The 20,910-nt window shown below is 41.0% G+C and overlaps 1 protein-coding gene and 1 non-coding gene across 3 annotated transcripts in view; both read left to right on the top strand.

Annotated features, from left to right (window-relative positions):
• Positions 1–3,806, top strand: part of DNAJC12 (DnaJ heat shock protein family (Hsp40) member C12) — a 43,496-nt gene extending 39,690 nt beyond the window's left edge. The window contains exon 5 of one of the 2 annotated variants that reach the window (XM_053888527.1): positions 3,707–3,806. In XM_053888527.1, the coding sequence (XP_053744502.1) occupies positions 3,707–3,777 (71 nt within the window). In that variant the 3' untranslated portion in view covers positions 3,778–3,806. Of the gene's footprint in view, positions 1–1,521; positions 1,694–3,706 lie in introns of those variants that run through there. The other variant, XM_019444310.2, reaches the window with a different exon arrangement.
• A 16,633-nt stretch (positions 3,807–20,439) lies between these two features.
• On the top strand, positions 20,440–20,548 carry LOC128772576 (U6 spliceosomal RNA). Its single transcript, XR_008416754.1, has one exon. It is a non-coding gene; the product is annotated as a U6 spliceosomal RNA (small nuclear RNA).
• Positions 20,549–20,910: the final 362 nt, after the last annotated feature.

The following is a 20,910-nucleotide window of genomic DNA, read 5'->3' as shown; positions in this document are numbered from 1 at the left end:
TTCCTTTTATGAAATAGTATCATAGTAGACTGTGTTAGTTTACAAGGGCTGCCATAACAACATACCACAGACTGAGTGCCTTAAACAACATATCTCATAGTTCTGGAGGCTAGATGTCCAACATCAAGGTGTCTGCAGGTTTGATTTTTTTCTGAGGCCTCTCTTCTTGGCTGATGCCTTCTCCAGGTGTCCTCACATGACCTTCCTCTGCGAACACACATCCCTGGTATCTCTGCTTCCTCTTTTGAGGATGCCAGTCACATTGGATTAGGGCTCCACCCTAACACTTCCTTTTAACACATTTCAACTCTTTAAAGACCTTATCTCCAAATAAGGTTATATTCTAAGGTAGTGGGGATTAGGACCTCAACATACAGGTTTTGGGGGGAATACAATTTAGTCCATAACAGATGAAAACTTTTTTTAAAAAACAAATATGGGGTGCCTGGGTGGCCCAGTTAGTTGAGTGTCCAACTCTTGATTTTGGCTCAGATCATGATCTCACAGTAGTGAGATGGAGCCCCAAGTTGGGCTCTGTGCCGGGCATGGATCCTGCTTGATTCTCTCTCTCCCTCTCCCTCTGCCCTTCTCCTGCTTGTGCATGCTCTCTCTGTCAAAACAAAACAAAACAAACAAAACAAAACAAAACAAAAGTATTAAAAAAATTTTTTTTATTACATTTATTTATTTTTGAGAGACAGAGACAGAGCACAAGCAGGGGAGGGGCAGAAGGAGAAGGAGACACAGAATCCGAAGCAGGCTCCAGGCTCTGAGCTGTCAGCACAGAGCCCAATGCAGGGCTCGAACTCACAAACAGTGAGATCATGACCTGAGCCGAAGTCAGAGACCTAACTGACTGAGCCACCCAGGTGCCCCAAAACAAAAGTAGTTTTAAAAAATGTTTATTTATTATGAGAGAGAGAAAATAGGGAGAGAGATTGCACGTGAGGGAGGGGCAGAGAGAGAGGGAGAGAGCATCCCAAGCAGGCTCTGCAGAGCCCAAACTCGGGATTTGATCCCAGGAACTGTTGGTACAGAAGATAGGATTCAGTAGCCACAGAGGGAAAGATTAGGGCCTGAGGTTCCTGAGTAGGGAAAAACACCTATTTTGGAACAATGCTGGGAGTGTCTGACCACAGCAAACCCCCTCAGGTGTAAGGTTCCTCTTAATGTAACAGACCCCACCTACTCCCCCTCAGGTTTCCCCTCAGGAATTTGACAAAAGACCTAAGTATGGCCATAGACCACCCCTCATACAATGGAAGGGAGCCAGTCGGGAATGGGCAACCCAGCACCTAGAGGTATCAAGCCAATAAGGGTAGAAGGAACAAGGGAGAAGAGATGGGGAGGGCTGACCAGAACCTTATAAAACAAGGACCTTGCCTGTAGTCCGTGGGCATTTACTTCTGAATGTCCCCTTTCTGTAAAGAGAGCTTTCCTACTATTCTTCCTTTCTAATCTTATATTCTAATAAACCTTTGCCTACTGCTCATTTTGTGTCCGCCTCTTCATTCTTTGAAGCTGTGAGATAATGAATCCTGGGTGTTGTGGCAAAAGATCCTGCAAGACAGTGAGATCATGACCTGAGTGGAAATCAAGAGTTGGACTCCCAACTGACTGAGGAGCCCCAACAAAGTATATTTTTAAGGCTTATTTTTAATTTTATTGGAAAATAAAGTGTTTATTCAAAGAACATTAAAAGATTAAGGACCTTTTAATTGTGTGGGTGTTGGCAGGAGGAGGAATGAATCTCAAGCTTAGCCAGACTGGGCATGAGACTCTTCACAGAGCTGGGGGTTTCAGGGGAGGCCGGGTTGGGGGACAACTGGGTCTGGCAGGAGTCAAGAAATGGTCAGAGAGCACCAGGCCACAGTGCAGAGCTTGGGCCAGGGGTGCTGGTTGGCTTAGCAGCCTTAGCAGCTTAGCAGCTCACCACTTACATCCCATTGACAAAAAATAGAGCATATAAAGTTAATAAAATGAGCTTTTGGACTACAATTGCCTGTCATAATGCCTGTGTGGCCCACATGGGCACTCAAATAAATAACTACATTGAATACGAGAAGTTTTGAACCTAAACATCAGGGTTTAATTTTTTTTCTTTTTTCTACCAGAAAAAAGGCCCATTTACAGCACTGATAACTTTTAGTGACTTGTCAAGAGGAAAACTACTCCCATTCGTATGGTCCACTTCATTTTTCGTAGAGATGCACTTCCCCGTTGTTGACAAGATTGAGACCAGCTCTTATTTTCTCTCCTATGATGGCCTGAAACCTCCAAATAAGAAATGAGAAATAGCTCCATTTGAATGTGGGTTTATGATGGGTCAGGCCTGACATAAGCACTTTATATACTGGATCCCATATAACTTAGTAGGAGACATTTTATTCTTTTTCTTTTATGATTTGTTTGTTTGTTTTGCTTTGAGAGAGATGGAGCAAGTGAGCAAGAGGCAGAGAGAGAAGGAGAGAGAATTGCATCGCAGAGAGGGAAGCAGGGCTCACCCAAAGCAGTACTCAGACCCAAACTATGAGATCATGACCTGAGCCAAAGTCAGATGTTAACCGACTGAGCCACCCAGGCACCCGGAAGACCGTCTATTCTTCTATTCTTTTTATCTATCTATCTATCTATCTATCTATCTATTTATATTACTTTTTTAATGTTTATTTTTGAGACAGAGAGAGACAGAGTGCTAGCAGGGGAGGGGCAGAGAGAGAGAGGGAGAATCCGAAGAAGGCTCCAGGCTCTGAGCTGTCAGCACAGAGTCCAATGCAGGGCTCAAACTCACAAACAGTGAGATCATGACCTGAGCTGAAGTCGGATGCTTAACCGACTGAGCCACCCAGGCACCCCTATTCTTTTTTTATTAAAAAATTTTTTAATGTTTATTTAATTTTAAGAGAGAGAGAGAGAGAGAGAGAGAGAGAGAATGTGAGTGGGGAAGGGGCAGAGAGAGAGGAAGACACAGAATCTGAAGCAGGCACCAGGCTCTGAGCTGTCAGCATACAGCCCAATGCGGGGCTCGAAGCCACAAGCCATGAGATCATGACCTGAGCCAAAGTTGGATGCTTAACTGACTGAGCCACCCAGGTGCCTCCAGAGGACTGTCTATTCTTAAACACTTAAATACTTTCCTGAAGTCAAGGTTTAAAAAGGGAGGGGACTGTGTTTTGATAATATAGTTTTTCTCTTTGAATGAAAAGTAAAATGAAATTCTTCAATAATTTGTTTGAATTGTCCAGTGTGTTTGGAATGACCACAGTTGCACGTATGTATAATACCACATTTTCAGAGTCATTTATTTTTGGATTACGGCTTAACTTTATGACATAGAAAATTGATTATGAAAAGATAATTTTACATAAAAGTTAGTAAACTCTTAGGTCAGCTCTAAATGGTGAAGATAGTTTGTTTCTCTCACATTTGATATTGAACGAATGAATGAGACACATATTTCTTCAGAACATTATTATGTGATATTGTACTAGCATTTGTGTAGGATATAAAAATGCTTAAGTCATATTTATGCTCTCAAGTAGCTAATAATCTTGTGAAATAGTTTAACAGGAGTATGTCAAATTAGTTTAAAGTATGTAATGTATTTAGAATATGCCTGGCACATAGTAAGCACTAGGTGTGTTAGTTACTATTTCTACTATATTGTTATGTGTTAAATCTCTCTCTCTCTCTCTCTCTCTCTTAGAAAGTTCTGCACCCAATGTGAGGCTTGACTCCACAACCCTGAGGTCAAGAGTTGCATGCTCTACTGACTGAGCCAGCCAGGTGCCTTGTTATCATGGGTTAAAACTTGATAATCAAAAAAAAAAAAAACAAAAAAAACAAAAAAAAACAAAAAAAACAAAAACAACAACTTGATAATCAATAACAGAATTGTGGTCTCCTTCCCCCCCACCCCCCACTCCTCAATCCCTTTCCCCCCATTATTCATCTCAGAGGCATCATTTATTGCATATCTTTCCTTGGCTATCTTGTGAGTTTACACATGAATGTATTTCTCTTCTTTACATAAATGGTAGCTTACTATTTACAGTGATGCATAACTTCCATTTATTCAGTTGATATATCTTGGAGATTTTTCCATTTTAGTATGTTAGGGCTTATTCTTTTTATGTGCTTTCTTTTTTTAAGATTTTATTTTTTTAGGTAATCTTTATACCCAACATGGGGCTTGAACTTACAATCCTGAAATCAAGCGTTGTATGCTCCACCGAGCTAGCCAGGTGCCCTGCTTTTTGTGTGCTTTATAATATTCCATGGTGTGGATGAACCACACAATTTATTTAACTTGTCCCCTACTTGATTGATGCTTTTCAAAGTTATTTACATTTTTTTTCAATCACAAATAACACTGTAATGAATAGCTTTGTGCACAGTATTTCTTGCATGTGAAGTACACCCATAGGATGAAAAGCTAGCACTGGAATGGATCAAGGAGTATGTATGTAATTTTGAATTGCATTACAATGTTCTTAAACAAAGAAATGAAGCAATTTAGCAAGTTTCAAAGATTTTAGGGCCAATGGATTGGAAAACCCAGAAAACAGTTTGTTCATTGGTATTGTTGCCTACAGTTTTGTTTTGTTCTGTTTTTATTTTTTATTTTATTTATTTATTAAAAATTTTTTTGATGTTTATTTTTGAGAGAGAGAGTGTGCGTGGGCAAGAGTGGGGGAGGGGCAGAAAGAGAGAGAGAGAGAGAGAGAGAGAGAGAGAGAGAGAGAGAGACAGCATCTGAAACAGGCTCCAGGCTCCGAGCTCTCAGCACAGAGCCCGACACGGGGCTCAAACTTAGGAATGGTGAGATCATGACCTGAGCCGAAGTTGGATGCTTAATCAACTGAGCCACCCAGGTGCCCCTGTTTTGTTTCTTTAAATCTAGGCCACATTTGTTGAGTGGTTCAGTTTGAAGCACTGTGCTTATGGAACAATATACCCATCACTTCCCCAAATCCCTGATGTCAGGGGGTGACCAATATATAAGCAATAATAAAATCAGAGTATACTTTTCTTCCAGTAACTTCTCACAGAGACAGGAGGAGAACAGAGTGCTTTTCTCAGTGTAACAGCTTCCTGCCTTCTGGATGTCCTGAAATGTTGGAAATATAATTCTGAAATATTTTTGCTCTTTTAAACAGCAGAGCAACAGGCAACTCAACAGAGCAACTCTGGAAAACCTAGGCGGAATTTACAATTTCCTGTGATCCCAAAGTTTCCAGTCCCAAATGGATATATCCCCGCCTGTCAAAAATATGCCCCTTGATGAGCAAATTATAAACGGAAAAAAGACTTGCAGATATTTCTTGTAAAGAGAGAGCTGGATAAGGGAAAGTAGATAACATTGTTTTCCTGCTTATGAATTTTCATACCCTTTCTGCACCCAGATCTGATGGTGGATACAGGATCAATCACAGCAGCAAGTGTCAATGACTAATGCAGTTATTGAGAGGGGTCTTTAATTTCCTGGAGGCAAACACCATTACCCACCACCTCCACATCACAGATGAGGAGATGCCAGTACCGCTGGGGAGTCAGTGATGGAAGAAATTATAAAACTGATGCAATTACTTAGAAAATGATGAAATGTCTCACAATGAAAGGCTTCAGTTCTCTTCAATTTCAGGTTCTGTGATATGCATCAGTGTGGCTGTGTCTTCAGTATTATTACTTCTCAGTGTTCTGTGTCATCTACCCTCCTTGAAGGAGAATATTTTGTATCGGGCAGCTCATTCTCATCCTTTCTCCTCCCATCCGAGCCCTATCATTTCTTCCAGTGTTTTTGCTTTGACAATTTCTTGTATTGATTAGCTGCCCAGCATGAATGTTTCCATAGTGGACTCTAGGTTAGGTTTATGGAGAACTAGATCTTTCTCTTGTTCTAACCTGTGGGATTTAGGGAAAGTCAGTTGAGTGCTCTGGTCCAGTTTCTTCTACCCGTGGCTGGAAATTAGAATCTCCCCTTAGAGAACATAGTATCTCTGCCCAGGACCAGCTCCAGAATTGGCCTGTTTAGGGCCTCCAGTGGGACCAGGACAGTGTGGGACTGACAAGGAGCATGTAGGTTAGAAGTCAAAGACTAGTGAGGACAGTAAATGCAGAGAAAGAGGATGTGTCTTCTCCATCTTTCTTTCCATCCAGACGACCCGCCCCCCTTCTTTTTTACTGTGCTTTTAAGTAAAAGGGCAGAGATAGAAAGGGAGAGATTACAATTAAGTAGGTATATCTACAAATACCAGCTCCATACACCTCAACTGTCTTTTTACATTCAGTTAAATTTGATGCCATTCCTTTTTTTTTAATTTAAAAAAAAATGTTTATTTTTGAGAGAGAGAGAGTGCGAGTAGGGGAGAGGAGGGGAGAGGCAGAGAGAGAGGGAGACACAGAATCGGCAGCAGGCTTCAGGCTCTGAGCTGTCACATGGGGCTTGAACTCACAGACTGTGAGATCATGACCTGAGCCAAAGTTGGGTGCTTGTCCTACTGAGCCACCCAGGCGCCCCAAATTTGATGCCATTCTTGATGCTATTGAAGACAATGCTGATTTGTCTTCCGAGTAAAGTATATTGCATATAGTTATATTTATGGGCTCCTGGGTGGCTCAGTTGGTTGAGCATATAGTTATATTTAATATATTAAACACTTCCCAGCTCATTACCACTAGGGGACGCTCTAAAACAGGGTCTAATACTACTACTACTACTACTACTACTACTTCTTCTCATGGTTCTTGTTTGAACCTCACAACCAACCTCATTTTCCTGAGGAAATTGTAGCTTTTGCTACATTCTAAAAACCACACTATTGGGGTGCCTAGGTGGCTCAGTCAGTTAAGCACCTGACTCTTGATTTTAGCTCAGTTGATGATCTTGCGGTTGGTGAAATTGAGCCCTGCGTTGGGCTCCCCGCTGACAGTGCCAGGCCTTCTTGGGATTCTCTCTCTCTCCCTTTCTTTCTGCTCCTCCCCTGCGTGTGTGCTCTGTTTCTCTCTCTCTCAAAATAAATAAATAAACTTAAAAAAAGTAAAAAATAAATAAAGATAAAAACCACAATAGAATGGAAAACATTATTGTGTTTTTGGCTGAAATCATTGTTTTTCAATCTGGAAGTCACCTGGGGAACATGAAACCCTAATACCTGGGTCCCAGCCCAGCGATTTAATTGCTCTGGGTATACATTTGGCATTGGGATTTGATAACTCCAGGTAATTTTAACGTGCAGCTAAGGTTGAGGGCCACAGTTGTTTATTTTTATTTGTTTTCAATGTTTATTCATCCTTGAGGGAGACAGAGACACAGAATCCAAAGCAGGCTCCAGGTTCTGAGCTGTCCACACAGAGCCTGATCGGGGGCTTGAAGGGACTTGAACTCATGGACCAGGAGGTCATGACCTGAGCCGAAGTTGGAGGCTTAACTGAGTGAGCCCCCAGGCGCCCGGCCATGGTGTTTTAAACAAATACAGGTTATAGGTGACTTGGTTAATGTCCTGATGGCTCTATCCATATATAGCACAGCATAGCTTTCCCTCCTCTGCCACCAGTTATTTCTGGGGCTCCCCCAAACCCCATGGGCACTCTATTTGGGCTTCCAAACAGGCCTGTGAGTTTCAGCCATTGCTCTGCCTCCACCAGGCTCTCTCTTGTCTTCACCTCCACCCACTAGGCCACCCTGCTGCCACCAGGCTAAGAGTACCGGCTGGCAGGAAGAAAGGCCTTCTTTTAGCTTTGATCAGCTTTTCAGCAGCTGGGACTAGCTCCCTAACCAAGCTGTCACGTATCTTGACTTGCCTGTCTAACATGAAGCACAGACCTAGCTCTCTCAACAGTCCTCTCCCCCCCTCCTCTTGGCCTCATCCAAATGCCTTTCTTCCCCCATCTGTGGAAAAAGGATCACCTCAGCAGATGAGGTCAAGAGATTCCATTGGGGAGGGGGAAGTGTAGGGGGGAGGGTGATGTATCTCCACCAGTAGTAGCTAGCTAAAAATGCTCAGTTTTAGAAATTCCATCAGTGTTTGAACAATAAAAATGTGGCACCAAAAATTTTTAGAAATGAAAGACGATATGAAAAACAAAAAAGCTGATGTGTGGGTTGTTCACCAGATACTACTTAAAGAGAAATGATTGGCTATACGAACTTAGGCCTGTCCTTTACTTTTATTTCTTTGAGCCTAGTTCCTCCCTTGTAAAATGAGGAGATGTAAACCTCATTTTATCAGGAAGTGAAATGAACCCAGGAAAATTGTGAACCCAGACCAGACTGTTCTAGTTTTAACTCTTTTCTTCTGGTCCACATTCAAGGAATCAGGGAGTCTATGCATCAAGGCAAGGCCACTAACTGGCTGATATCCATGGGTGACATCATCCTTTGTGAAAATATGTGGTTAAGGTGGCTCTGGAGATAGCACTTAACCATCTGTGCAATCTTGGGTAAGTTAATTAACCTCTCTGTGTCCTCAGTTTCCTCTTCAAAATGGGATGGTAACTACCTTGATGTAGGACACAAATATTTAACAATTAGTAGTAGCAATCAGGACAGAAAATCAGAGAGTGACTAAAACTATTTTTTTCCAATACCTTCCCATTCTCTAGAATGGTGCTCCAGCATCACTCAGGAGCTTGGTACAAAAGCAAATTATTGGATCCCACCCTAGATCTACTGAACCAGAATCTATGACAGATAAGGCACAAGAACCTGTTTACATCTCAGGAACCTCCACAGAATCCTTATGCATGCTAAAGTTTGAGCAACACCATTTCTTTTTCTCTTTAAAAATTAAAAAAAAGTTTATTTATTTATCTTGAGAGAGAGAGAGAGGAAGCATGAGCAGGGTAGGGGCAGAGATAGAGGGAGAGAGAGAATCCCAAGCAAGCTGCACCCAGTTAGCACAGAGCCCGGGGCAGGGCTTGATCTCACCAATTGTGACATCATTGCCTGAGCTGAAATCAGGAGTCAGATGCTTAACTGACTGAGCCACCCAGGCAACCCTTTTTAAATTTTTCTTTAAATTCTAGTTAGCTAACATATAGTACAATATTAATTTCAGGAGTAGAATTCCGTGATTCTCACTTACATATAACACCCATTGCTCATCATAACAAGTACCTTTCTTAATACCCATCACCCATCTAGCCCACCACCAACCTACCTACCTCCCTCTATCAACCCTTAGTTTGTTCTCTATATTGAGAGTCTCTTATGGTTTGTTTCCTTCTCTTTTTTTCCCCTCTTCCTATATGTTCATTTGTTTTCCTTATTTTTTTAAATCAAATTTTAACATTTTATTTTATTTTTGGGGAGACAGAGAGAGACAGAGCGCGGGCAGGGGAGGGGCATAGAGAGAGGGAGACACAGAATCAGAAGCAGGCTCCAGGCTCTGAGCTGTCAGCACAGGGCCTGATGCGGGGCTTGAACCCACGAACGTGAGATCATGACCTGAGCTGAAATTGGACATTCAACTGACTGAGCCACCCAGTTGCTCCTGTTTTGTTTCTTAAAGTCAACACATGAGTGAAATCATATGGTATTTGTCTTTCTGTGACTGACTTATTTCACTTAGCATAATACATTCTGGCTCCATCTATGTCATTGCAAATGGCAAGATTTTCTTCTTTTTGATGGCTGAATAATATTCCATTATATCTATCTACCTACCTATCTACCTACCTACCTTTATCACCTCTTCTTTATCCATTCATCATCAGTCAGTGCACACTTGGCTCTTGCCATAGTTTGGCTATTGTTGATAATGATACTATAAAAATTGAATCTGTATTTTTGTATCCTTTGGGTAAATCCCTAGTAGTGCAATTGCTGGGTCATAGGGTAGTTCTATTTTTAACTTTGTGAGAAACCTACATACTGTTTTCCAGAGTGGCTGTACCATTTTTCATTCCCACCAACAGTGTAAGAGGGTTCCCCTTTCTCTACACCATCACCAACATCTGTTGTTTCTTGTGTTGTTAATATTAGTCATTCTGACAGGTGTGAGGTGGTATCTCATTGTGGTTTTGACTTGTATTTACCCGATGATGAGTGATGTTGGGCATCTTTTCATGTGTTTATTAGCCATCTGGATATCTTCTTTGGAAAAATGTCTACTCATGTCTTCCCATTTCTTAACTGGATTATTTGTTTTTTGGGTGTTGAGTTTGATAAGTTCTTTATAGATTTTGGATACTGTTTATCAGATAGTCATTTGCAAATATCTTCTCCCATTCCATAGGTTGCTTTTTAGTTTTGTTGACTGTTTTCTTCACTGCACAGAAGCTTTTATCTTGATGAGGTCCCAACAGTTTATTTTTGTTTCCCTTGCCTCTGGCAATGTCTAGTAAGAAGTTGCTCCAGCCGAGGTCAAAGAGGTTGCTGCCTGTGTTCTCCTCTAGGTTTTTTATGATTTCCTGTCTCATATTTAGGTCTTTCATTCATTTTGAATTTATTTCAGATGGTGTAAGAAAGTGGTCTAGTTTCATTCTTCTGCATGCTGCTGTCCACTTTTCCCAACACCATTTCTTGAAGAGACTGTCTTTTTTCCATTGTGACTATTAAAATTAAAATTAAATTCATTCAAAGGAAACTATATCAGAAATGCAGTTCATCAGTAACACTGGCCATATTTCAAGTGCTCAAGTGCCACATGTGGCTAGCGGTTACTGTATTGGGCAGTATAGATTATAGAACATTTCTATCTCAGAAAGTTCTATTGGACAATGAAGCTCTAGAATAATTATTACTATAATGTTATTTTGTAGTCACAGAGCATCTAGATGGAACAAACTCTCTGGGGCAAGAGTGACAAATTAATGTCGAAAGAGCCAGGCAGGTGAAGTAAATGAATGAAGTAGGTCAATTATAAGAGAATAAAGAGCACAGGCACAGTGGTAAGTGGCCAGTGATACTCAACCTCCATGCTGGGGCTTCAGTAGGGAGTACTGGGGACTGGGTGAACTGGGAAAGCATGTGCAGAGCCAGAAGTGGTTACCACGGAAGAGGTAGTTTTATGTAAACTAGACGGTTTTATTTTTGTTTAAGAAACTAGAAATCTGATTTTAATGTGATTCATAAATCTTGATTACTAAATAAAAATTTTTAAAAATGCTGTGCTGGCTCACGAAACATTACTGAACCCTGAGTTGACCTTGGTGTCGTGGCTTGAAAATCAAGCTGTGTGGTTCTGCCTTGCCAGGATCAATTGTTTGCCTTATGTATATCCTCCTTTCTTGTCTCTATTTCTTATTTCTTCTCTTCCTTTGATTTTATCTCTGCTTTCCCTTCCCTTTTTTCCTTCTTCTTCATCCTCTAATTCTTTCATTCAGTAAGCATTTGTTGAATGCTCTCTGTGTACTGGCACTGTGCTGGAGACTGAGGATACAAAGACGAACCAACATTGCCCCTCTACCCCAGAGAACCCACAGTTTATTGGGAGACTCAGACATGGGATCAGGTAATGAGAGCATGATTTGTGGGGTGCTGTAGTAGAGGCATGTCCAAAGCCCTATGAAGTGGTAAATAAAGGAGTAAATCAGCTTTGAGTGGGTAGAGGTCAGAGAGTTCTTCACACATGTATGGACATTTAAGCTGGGTTTTGAAGGATGTGTGGGAGTTCTCCTGGCTGAAAAGCTGGCATAGGAGTGGGAGAGGGTATTTTTAGTGGGAGGAACAGCTTGGAGACTTGACAGTGCTTGCTATGTTTGGAAAGAGAAAACCTCTGGGTAGCTGATGTATAAGGTATAAAAAATTATTTATCAGACTTCCTTATTCTTATAGTCTGTCTGGTAGCCACTTTCCACCACTATTTGGGCCACTTCACCCTACCCCCAGGTTCCTCTTACGACAGCTTTGTGTCCAGGGATCTAAATCTTCCTCTTGTATCTCCCCCATCCCTTGCTGTCTTTTGTATTCCCTCTTCCCCCACCCCAGATCTCCCTCCATCCACTTAAAATTCAGAGTTCCCTTTATATATTCAAAATCATCCAGTGCTCAACCAACCAGAGGGAGAATAAAGATGCTGAGATTGTTAAACCACCTCCTAGGAAGGTAGTTTAAATGTCAATGACTCTGACAACTTTATTTGGACTCCAATTCAGACTTAGTGTTAAAAAAAAAAAAACTGACACGATTCATGAGATGATTGAAATTTGATAATGATTTTGATAATGATATTGTGGTCATGTTAAAAGAAGTCCTTCTCTTTAGAGATGCATCAGTAATTTATGGATGAAATGATAAGAAGTCTGAGATTTGCTTGAAAGTAATATAGGAGAGGAGAGGAGGGAAGGGATGAGGTGAGGTATAGAGGAAACAAGATTGGCTGTGCATTTATAGCTGTTGAACCCAGGTACATAGGGTTCATTATACTAAACTATTTCTGCTTATGTTTTCATGTGTATTATGTTTGAAATACTCCATGTTATTGGTTGATTTGAGTCCTTCAAAAAGATATGTTATAGGGGCGCCTGGGTGGCTCAGTTGGTTAGGCGACCGACTTCAGCTCAGGTCATGATCTCGCAGTTTGTGAGTTCGAGTCCCCCACGTCTGGCTTTGTGCTGACAGCTCAGAGCCTGGAGCCCACTTCAGATTCTGTGTCTCCCCCTCTCTCTACCCCTCCCCTGCTCACGCTGTATGTCTCCCTGTCTCTCAATAATAAATGAACTTAAAAAAAAAAGATATGTTACAAGGGGTGCCTGGGTGGCTCAGTTGGTTAAGTGTCCGACTTTGGCTCAGGTCATGATCTCACGGTTCATGAGTTTGAGCTCCACATCAGGCTCTCTGCTGTCAGCATGGAGCCTGCTTCAGATCTTTTGTCCTCTCTCTCTGCCCCTCCCCACTCTGAAAAAGAAATAAACATTAAAAAATATATGTATATATGTTAAAGTCCTAACTCCGAGAACCTCTGAATGTGACCTTATTTGGAAAATAGGGACTTTTTGGATGAAATCAAGCTAAAATGAAACCATTAGGGTTTGTCTTAATCCCATATGACTGATGTCTCTTTATAAGAAGGGGGAAACTTAAATGGTCAACTAATATTTGACAAGAAAGCCACAAATACTCAATGGTGAAAGGATTGTTTCTTTAATAAATGGTGTTGGGAAAACTGGATGACCACATGTGAAAGAATGAAATGGGATTCCTGTCTTACATCACTCACAAAAATTACCTCAAAATAGATAAAAGATTTAAACATAAGACCTTAAACTATGAAATTCCTAAAAGAAAACATAGGAAAAAAAACTCCTTAACATTGGTCTTAGCAATGATTTTTTGGATATGACACCAAACACAAGCAACAAAACCAAAAATAATAAGCGGGACTATTCCAAACTAAAAAGCTGCTCAGCAAAAGAATCAATAAAATGAAAACATAACCTATAGAATGGGAGAAAATATTTGAATGAGTTCATATTCAAAATATATAAAGAACCCATATAACTCAGTAACAAAAAACTAAATAATCCTATTAAAAATGGGCAGAAGAACTGAATAGGCAATTTTCCAAATAAGACATACAAATGGCCAACAGGTAACATGAAAACGTGCTCAACATCAGTAACCATTAGGGAAATTAATGCGAACCATTAATGAAAATTAAAGCTACAATGAGATAGTACCTCACACCTATCATTAAACATCTATCATTAAAACATCTATCATTAAAAAGACGGTAACAATAACAAGTGTTGGTGAGGATACAGATAAAAGGGAACTTTTATGCATTGCTGGTGGGAACGTAATTGGTAGAGCCACTATGGAGAACAGTACAGGAGTTCCTCAAAAAAATTATAAAACTACTATATGATCCAGCAATCTACTTCTGGGTGTATATCCAAAGGAAATGGAAACAGGATCTCAAAGAGATATCTGCACTCCCATGTTTATTGCAGCATTAATCACAATAGCCAAGATACAGAAATAACCTAAGTGTCTGTAAACAGATGAATGGATAAAGAAGTTGTGATAGACACACACATACACACACAGGAATATTATTCAGCCATAAAAGTGAAGGAAATCCTGCCATCTGCAACAACATGGATGAAACTTGAGAGCATAATACCAAGTGAAATAAGTCAGACAAAGAAAGACAAATACTGTATAATATCATTAATATGTGGAATCCAAAAAATGTAGAATATTGTTTACCAGGGGCTGGGGGTGGGGCCGGGGGAAATGGTATGGTCAAAAGGTACAAACTTCCAGTTGTAAGACAAATAAGTTTTGGGGATCTAACATACAGCTGGTAATTATAGTTAATAATACAGTACTGTATACCTGACAGTTGTTAAGAGTTAGATCTTAAAGGTTCTCACCACAAAAAAAGAAATGGCAATTATGTGAGATGATGGGGGTGTTAGCTAACACCATGGTGGTAATCATCTTGCAACATATAGGTATATCATATCAACACATTGTACACCTTAAACTTCTGCAATATTACATGTCAATTACATCTCCTAAAGATGGGGAGAAACAGAGAGGGTTTGAACAGAGACACATAGGGGGAATGCCATGTGACTGGCAGAGGCAGAGACTGGAGTGATACAAGTATAAGCCAGGGAATGCCAAAGGCAGATGTCCATCACCAGAGACTAGGAAGAGGCAAGGAAGAATTCTCCCTTTTACCCTTCAGAGGGAGTATGACCCTGCCTACACCTTGATTTCTAGCCTCCATAACTGTGGGAGAATAAATTTTTGTTGGGTCAAGTCACCCAGTTTGTGATTCTTTGTCACAGCAGTCCTAGGATACTCCATAATAAAAAAAAAATAATAATTATCAACTACTTCCCTCTCTTAAAATCTTTTTCCCCCTCTGCTTCCTCTTCTATCACATCATAATCTAAACACCTTCACTATGTGTCCACCTTGGGCATTATGCTCTGGTACTTTGAATAAGGAGAGTGACTTAGAACTAAAATCTAAAGTGAGAGGCTGAGGTGGAAGGAAGGAAGGAAGGAGAGATTTTCAGAAAACTAGATAAATGCATAAACCAACTCACAAATATTTGCAGCTTCCCCAGGCCCCTTGCATGCCCCAAATAAGCCATGCTCCTCTGGGGAGGGGCTGCTTAGCACCTTCTTCAGGTCACTAAGACCTGCTTTTTGCTCTTGGCTGTACCATTTTCTAACTTGGAGATGCTGGGCAAGCTGTTAAATGCAAAAGACTTATTTTCTCCTCAGTAAAGTAAGGGGGTTGGGTTATACCAGGAAGCCTTCCTTGTTCACCTTACGCTTGCTCAGGTGCTCCTTCAGCATTTGAGCCAGTCTGCTCCTACTATAGCATGCATTATACCATTTGTCAGTGGTTACCATTTATCACTGCCACAGGAGGATTGTGAGCTCCTTGGGGCCAGGACCATCTTGTTCACCACTGGATCCTCTCACTGAGTCCCTGACTCTTAGTAGATGCTCAACAGAAGTAGCCTGTCACAATAATGCTGTATTTATGGTAAATCTATACAAATGTATGGTAGAATTTCTCTTTCAGAGAGCTACAGAAGAAGCCATTTGTCTGCATGTAACTGTTCTAACTCTTCTCTGGACTCTGTCAGGTACCTCTCTTCCATATTCTATTTGGAGATTAGCATCTGAAAGCCTCCCTCACCCTACCTCCCCTTCCAGAGGCTCCACCTCACTGTGCCTGACATTAGTTATGCATTTGGTACAATGTCCAAAACTGTGCTGAGGATAACTAAAGTGCTTGCCTGGGGTAGATTTTTTTGAGTGTGTCAAAAGTTTTGTGCTTTTTAGTGATGAGAGTTAAGCCTTACAATTGGTTTCAGAGAGGAAACAAGATAAGTGACAGAGTACTATCGGTGTTTAACAAGGACTTGGAAGAAGGATTTTTCTTTGCTCAAGGGAGGACATCAGAAGTGCAGATATGCATGTACAATTGAAGCCCTGAAGAAAAATGATCCTGAAAGCACTTCAAACACATGCAGGTTGGTTTCTGCAGTGAGCATGGAATGAGATTTTCCTTAGGAATAATGCCATTTCAGGAACAAGGAGAATTTCATGATACAAAGTTATGTGAAAACTATAATCTGATATATAGTGATTTTAACAGAGGGATACATTAAGACTTTGGCATTTTGGTGGACTAGTCTCACAAACTGCCTGGCTATTTCTTTATAAGGTGGTTTCTAAGATCATTTCTATTCTAAACTTCGATGCTTCTTTGTGTAGAATTTGTTCTTAAAAAAATTTTTTTTAATGTTTATTTATTTTTGAGAGAAAGAGACACACAGAGTGTGAACAGGGGAGGGGCAGAGAGAAAAGGACACACAGAATCTGAAGCAGGCTCTAGGCTCTGAGCTGTCAGCGCAGAGCCCAAGAAGGGGCTCGAACCTATAAACCATGACCTGAGCTGAGGTCGGACGCTTAACCAACTCAACCACCCAGGTGCCCCTCGTGTAGAATTTTTTCTATTCTACTTTCAAAATTATTCAAAGTAGGTTATATCCAGACCAAAAATTGATGGACGATATGACAATGAAATGTGAGACTGTTTTCTCTCAGCAGCATATTTGTATGGCCCGGAAAAAACTTTTCTTCAAATCTAGAAGGTGGAATCAACTATTCCTCAGATGGCCACAAGATGGCAGCTTTGAGTTTAGCAGTACGGGAACGATCCACCCAAAAGGCGTTTGCTAGTTGTGATGGTGCAACAAGACTCCAGATCTGGTTGTTTCTTTGCCTCTGCATCTCCACAGTGTTATTTCCCACGTTTTACGTAAGGCAGAGTCCTGGCCATCTCCTCTTGTCCCTCAGACCCACTCTCTCCTGTCCTCAGCTGCAGAGGCTGACCAGTTGCAATTGCCCAATGGGGAGGCCCCGCCGGGGAGCAGAGGGAGGGAGAATGAAGAGGTGCAGCTACCCCCTTGCAGGATCACCTGGCACCACTTGTGTCCCCTAAAGGGACACTGCTCTTTGGGGCAGCCCTCTTCAGAACTTTGTTCTGTGCACCGGTGCCACTCCCTCCCCTCTTAGGAAATGGTGACGGCTATTCTGTCTCTTGCGGTTTCTCTACACTCTCTCCATAGCTTTTTAAGTTGCTTGTTACCCCCGTATAGAAAAAAAAAATTGTCGAATTGTCCTAAATTGAGTGTGCCTTCTGTTTCCTGCTGAGATACTGATTGATACTATATTAATCATGCCTTTTATTTTCTGTATTTCTGATGCTTTGACCTATAAGACCTTATTAAACCTGGAGAGGCTGCCCCTCTCATAGCTAGCCAATTCCCAGAGACAGGAAGCAACTCACCTGCTCGTGGGCCTTTTGTATGCAAACACACCACGCCTGAGTCCACATCCCACCACTTCCTTTCTCAAGCTCTTACACTTAAGGCCACTCAAGGCCACGATTCCCCTGCTCCTATCACCAGGGGACAGTCCCTGGGCTTCAGAGCCTGCTGAAATTCATACTAGCCAATCTGAAACCTACTTACCCTGCCTCCCATGCTTCTTTCTGCAGGAACCAAAATAAAGATTCTGGCCCACATTTCCCCCTTGCTCGCAGTGCCTCTGGACAGACCCAGTGCTCATCTGGTCCTCTTGGGAACTCTGAGTAACTGACTTTCTTTTCAGTGGTGATCTTCTGATTTGCTGGCCTCCCCATACCTGAAAAATAATAAGGCCTACATTTTAAAACATATACAAGTGTTTTGATACTTTTATCATTTTTTAAAAAGTTTATTTACTGAGAGAGACAGACAGAGAGACAGAGAGAGACAGAGACAGAGACGGGGGTGGGGGTGGGGGGCACACTGGGGAGGGGCAGAGAGAAGGGGAGGGAAAGAGCACTCCAAGCAGGCTCTGCACGGTCAGCCCTGAGCTGGATGCAGGGCTCAAACTCGCAGAATAGTGAGATTATGACCTGAGGTAAAATCAAGAGTCAGACTCTTAAGTGACAGAGCCACTCAGGTGCCTAGATACTTTTATCATTTAAAAAAAATGGACAGCACTCACCTGAATCTGTGACATTGCAGGATAGTTGTAACTGGGAAATGCTACAGCTGTGCAGTGGGTTTTAGCAGGAAAGATGAAAATCTCAGTTTTTCCAATGGCCAAAAATTCCCCCCAGTGAGAAATTCCCAAATACTATAGTAATAATAATAGATAATAAAAAAGAGCAACTAAAAAAATTGAAATATGAAGATACAGCCTAGCCAGCGGCTCTCTGGAAATAGAGGAAATCTTGAGAAAAATGGTTACAGGGTTTTTGTTTTTGTTTTTGTTTTAAGTGAAGCTTAAAGAGCATTGGAAGGAAAACAAAGAATAATTCACAAAGACATACTACTGGAAGGTGGTATTGATATATTAATATATGATAGAAATGAGTGGCTCAGGAAGCATCAATCTGCCTGAGCAGTGGTCATTTTTCAAGCCTGGATGAATGTAAAGGAAAATCAAATTGTCACAAGTAGATCTGAACGATATATTGGCTAATTTTCATGGCAAAAAGAACAAGAAAAGCAATAGGCAAGAGTGTCTGTGAGCCTTTTTGCCTGCATTTTAGATATAAATTCATTTCTAATGAGAATTCACCCTCAAGTCAATCTTGCAAAGGAGTTGGGACTGTGCCACCCTGAAAAAATTGAATTCATACATTTCACCCCTGAAAGTTTCTGCAAGGAGAAGCAGTAACCAAGAGTGGGTCTCATGGACCTCCCATCACTCTCTTGCCTTATAAATAACCTTTATCATTCTGTAGGGAAGGTTCCAGACCTGCATTCTTCATTATACAGTCTTTCCTGTCCTTTTTATGAGCCATAGGCAGTGAGTCCTACACCCAAATAGCATCTGAGTTAGCATCTGCCTACGGGTCACAGGAATTATTACTGAAGCATCTTGAGTTGCTAATAAAAATTCGAGGAAGGTTAGTAGTTTCTGGTAGAATATGAAGATAAGGATAGAGAGAGGAAACAAAAGGAGGAAGAAAAGAGGTAGTTTCCAAGAGCTAACTCATCTGAGATAATAAAAGGTAAATTAATACTTTCACTTTTGGCCCTTCCCTTTCCCTGGACATGGAATAGATTAGCAGAGAGGAGAGCTTCCTTTTTCTTTCTAGGGCATTTGTTTATGCTATGCTTTTATTTATTATCTTTTTCAGCTTTATTGAGGTTAGACTATGTTTTTAGAACAGTTTGACCACCGTGATTTTTTGTGCCCAATTCCTGTTGTCTGCACAAAGGGCTGACCACTTTCTCCTAATTCTGTATGAAAACAGATGACTGGGATTAAGATCCCTGTTTTAGAAAATGTCATGGATGTAAGATTTTCTTTGAAGTTTTTTTTTTGGTTCAATCAAAAGATTGGAAACAGTTTTAATCATCATAAATAGGGATTTGGTTAAATAAGTTATGGTCCTTTTATTCTGAAGCAGTGAGCTCAAAACTGCTGAGGGCATTTGAGTTAACAGAGGCCATTTTTAATGAGAAAGCTCTTTATACAGAAATATGTCCAGGATATATTTTAAAATAACAAAAGAAGGTTCAGAACATTTTGTATAGTGTGCTAATATTTGTATAAAAGCTACCTATATTCTTGCATGTGCATAAAGAAGGCATAGAAGCTGATAATCGGTGGTCCAGGAAGGGCACGTTGGTGGCAGGAGGACAGGGTTAGGAGGGAGTCATTATGATTTTGGACCATGAGACTATATTACCTATTCAATAAGCAAATTAATAAGCAAATTAATGTGATTTAATTAAAAATTGGGATGAACTGGAATTGAAAGAAGGAATGTCACACAGGCTTGGAAATTATAATTGTAAAACCAGTAATGAACTGTAAAAAGCATCCCCCCTACCCCCCAAAAAAATCCCAGATAAAAGAGACTGTCGAAGTAGCAGCAAGCCTCTGGGAGAAGGCCTCATAAAGTCCTAAGTATGTCCTCAGCCAGTGCCAACTCTGGGCAGCTTCGTACATCAACTCCCAGGGATCTTGCTCAGTTCAGTTCAGTTCAGGGAGAGAATCCAGCTCAGAGAGACAATAAGGCATAGAAAATTACACTCCAATAACATGAATTATTCCTCCTTTATTCTTCCTTTATTCCTGTCCAATGGCTTCCTTAGTATGATCCTAGACACCTTTAGGAGGGACCTGCTCTTTAGGAGGGACCTGCACCCACCTTTAGGAGGGAAAGGAAGTAACATCATAAGATCTCATCCTCTGTTCCTCAGCAGTAAACTAGCTATGGCCTCTTTTGAGGGTTAAATGAGACAATGGATGTAAAGCACTTATCACAGTGCCTGGCCTATGGTTGGAACTCAGAAAATGGCAGTTATTTCTGACCATGCCATGAAGTAGAAGTAATCATTATTACCACTTAGGAGATGAGGAAACTAAGGCTCAGAGAAGTGAAGTGAGCTGCCCAAAGTTACACAACAAGAAAGGGAAGGAGCCTGGTTTTGAAGCCTGGTGGCTCTGGTGCTCCCTTCAGCAGCACATACACTAAACTTGGAATGACACAGGGAAGATTAGCATGGCCCCTGTGCAAGGATATGGCACGCAAATTCGTGAAGTCTAGTGGCTCTGACTTCAAAGTCTCTGTTCTTCCCACTCCTTCAAGGCACTTTACAAATAAATCTGCTAATGTGTATTCATCACACCTTAAGATGCTCAAATCACACCCTAAGGTGAAGGGTTTTGTTTATAACAGAAGATATAGATACAGTACTTCCTATTTTCAGAGCAGTAGTAGCCTATGTTGCAAACTATAGAAAGAGAACATGAGCAAGCATTACCAGGGTCTGCACCTTATCAGATAAGGTGCAGTCTCACTGCACCTTATCAGTCTCACTGCAGTCTCACTGCACCTTATATATTTCTCTCAGTGAAATATATAAGCACAATGTATGGGAGAGAATTCTGGAAGCTTCTGGGCTGTTCTGATGTATT

Source organism: Panthera pardus, unplaced genomic scaffold (genome assembly GCF_024362965.1).
Source record: "Panthera pardus isolate Hobbes unplaced genomic scaffold, ASM2436296v1 HiC_scaffold_22, whole genome shotgun sequence".
NCBI lineage: Eukaryota > Metazoa > Chordata > Mammalia > Carnivora > Felidae > Panthera > Panthera pardus.
Note: the sequence above shows the minus strand (reverse complement) of the source record. Positions and strands in the feature narration are given on the sequence as shown.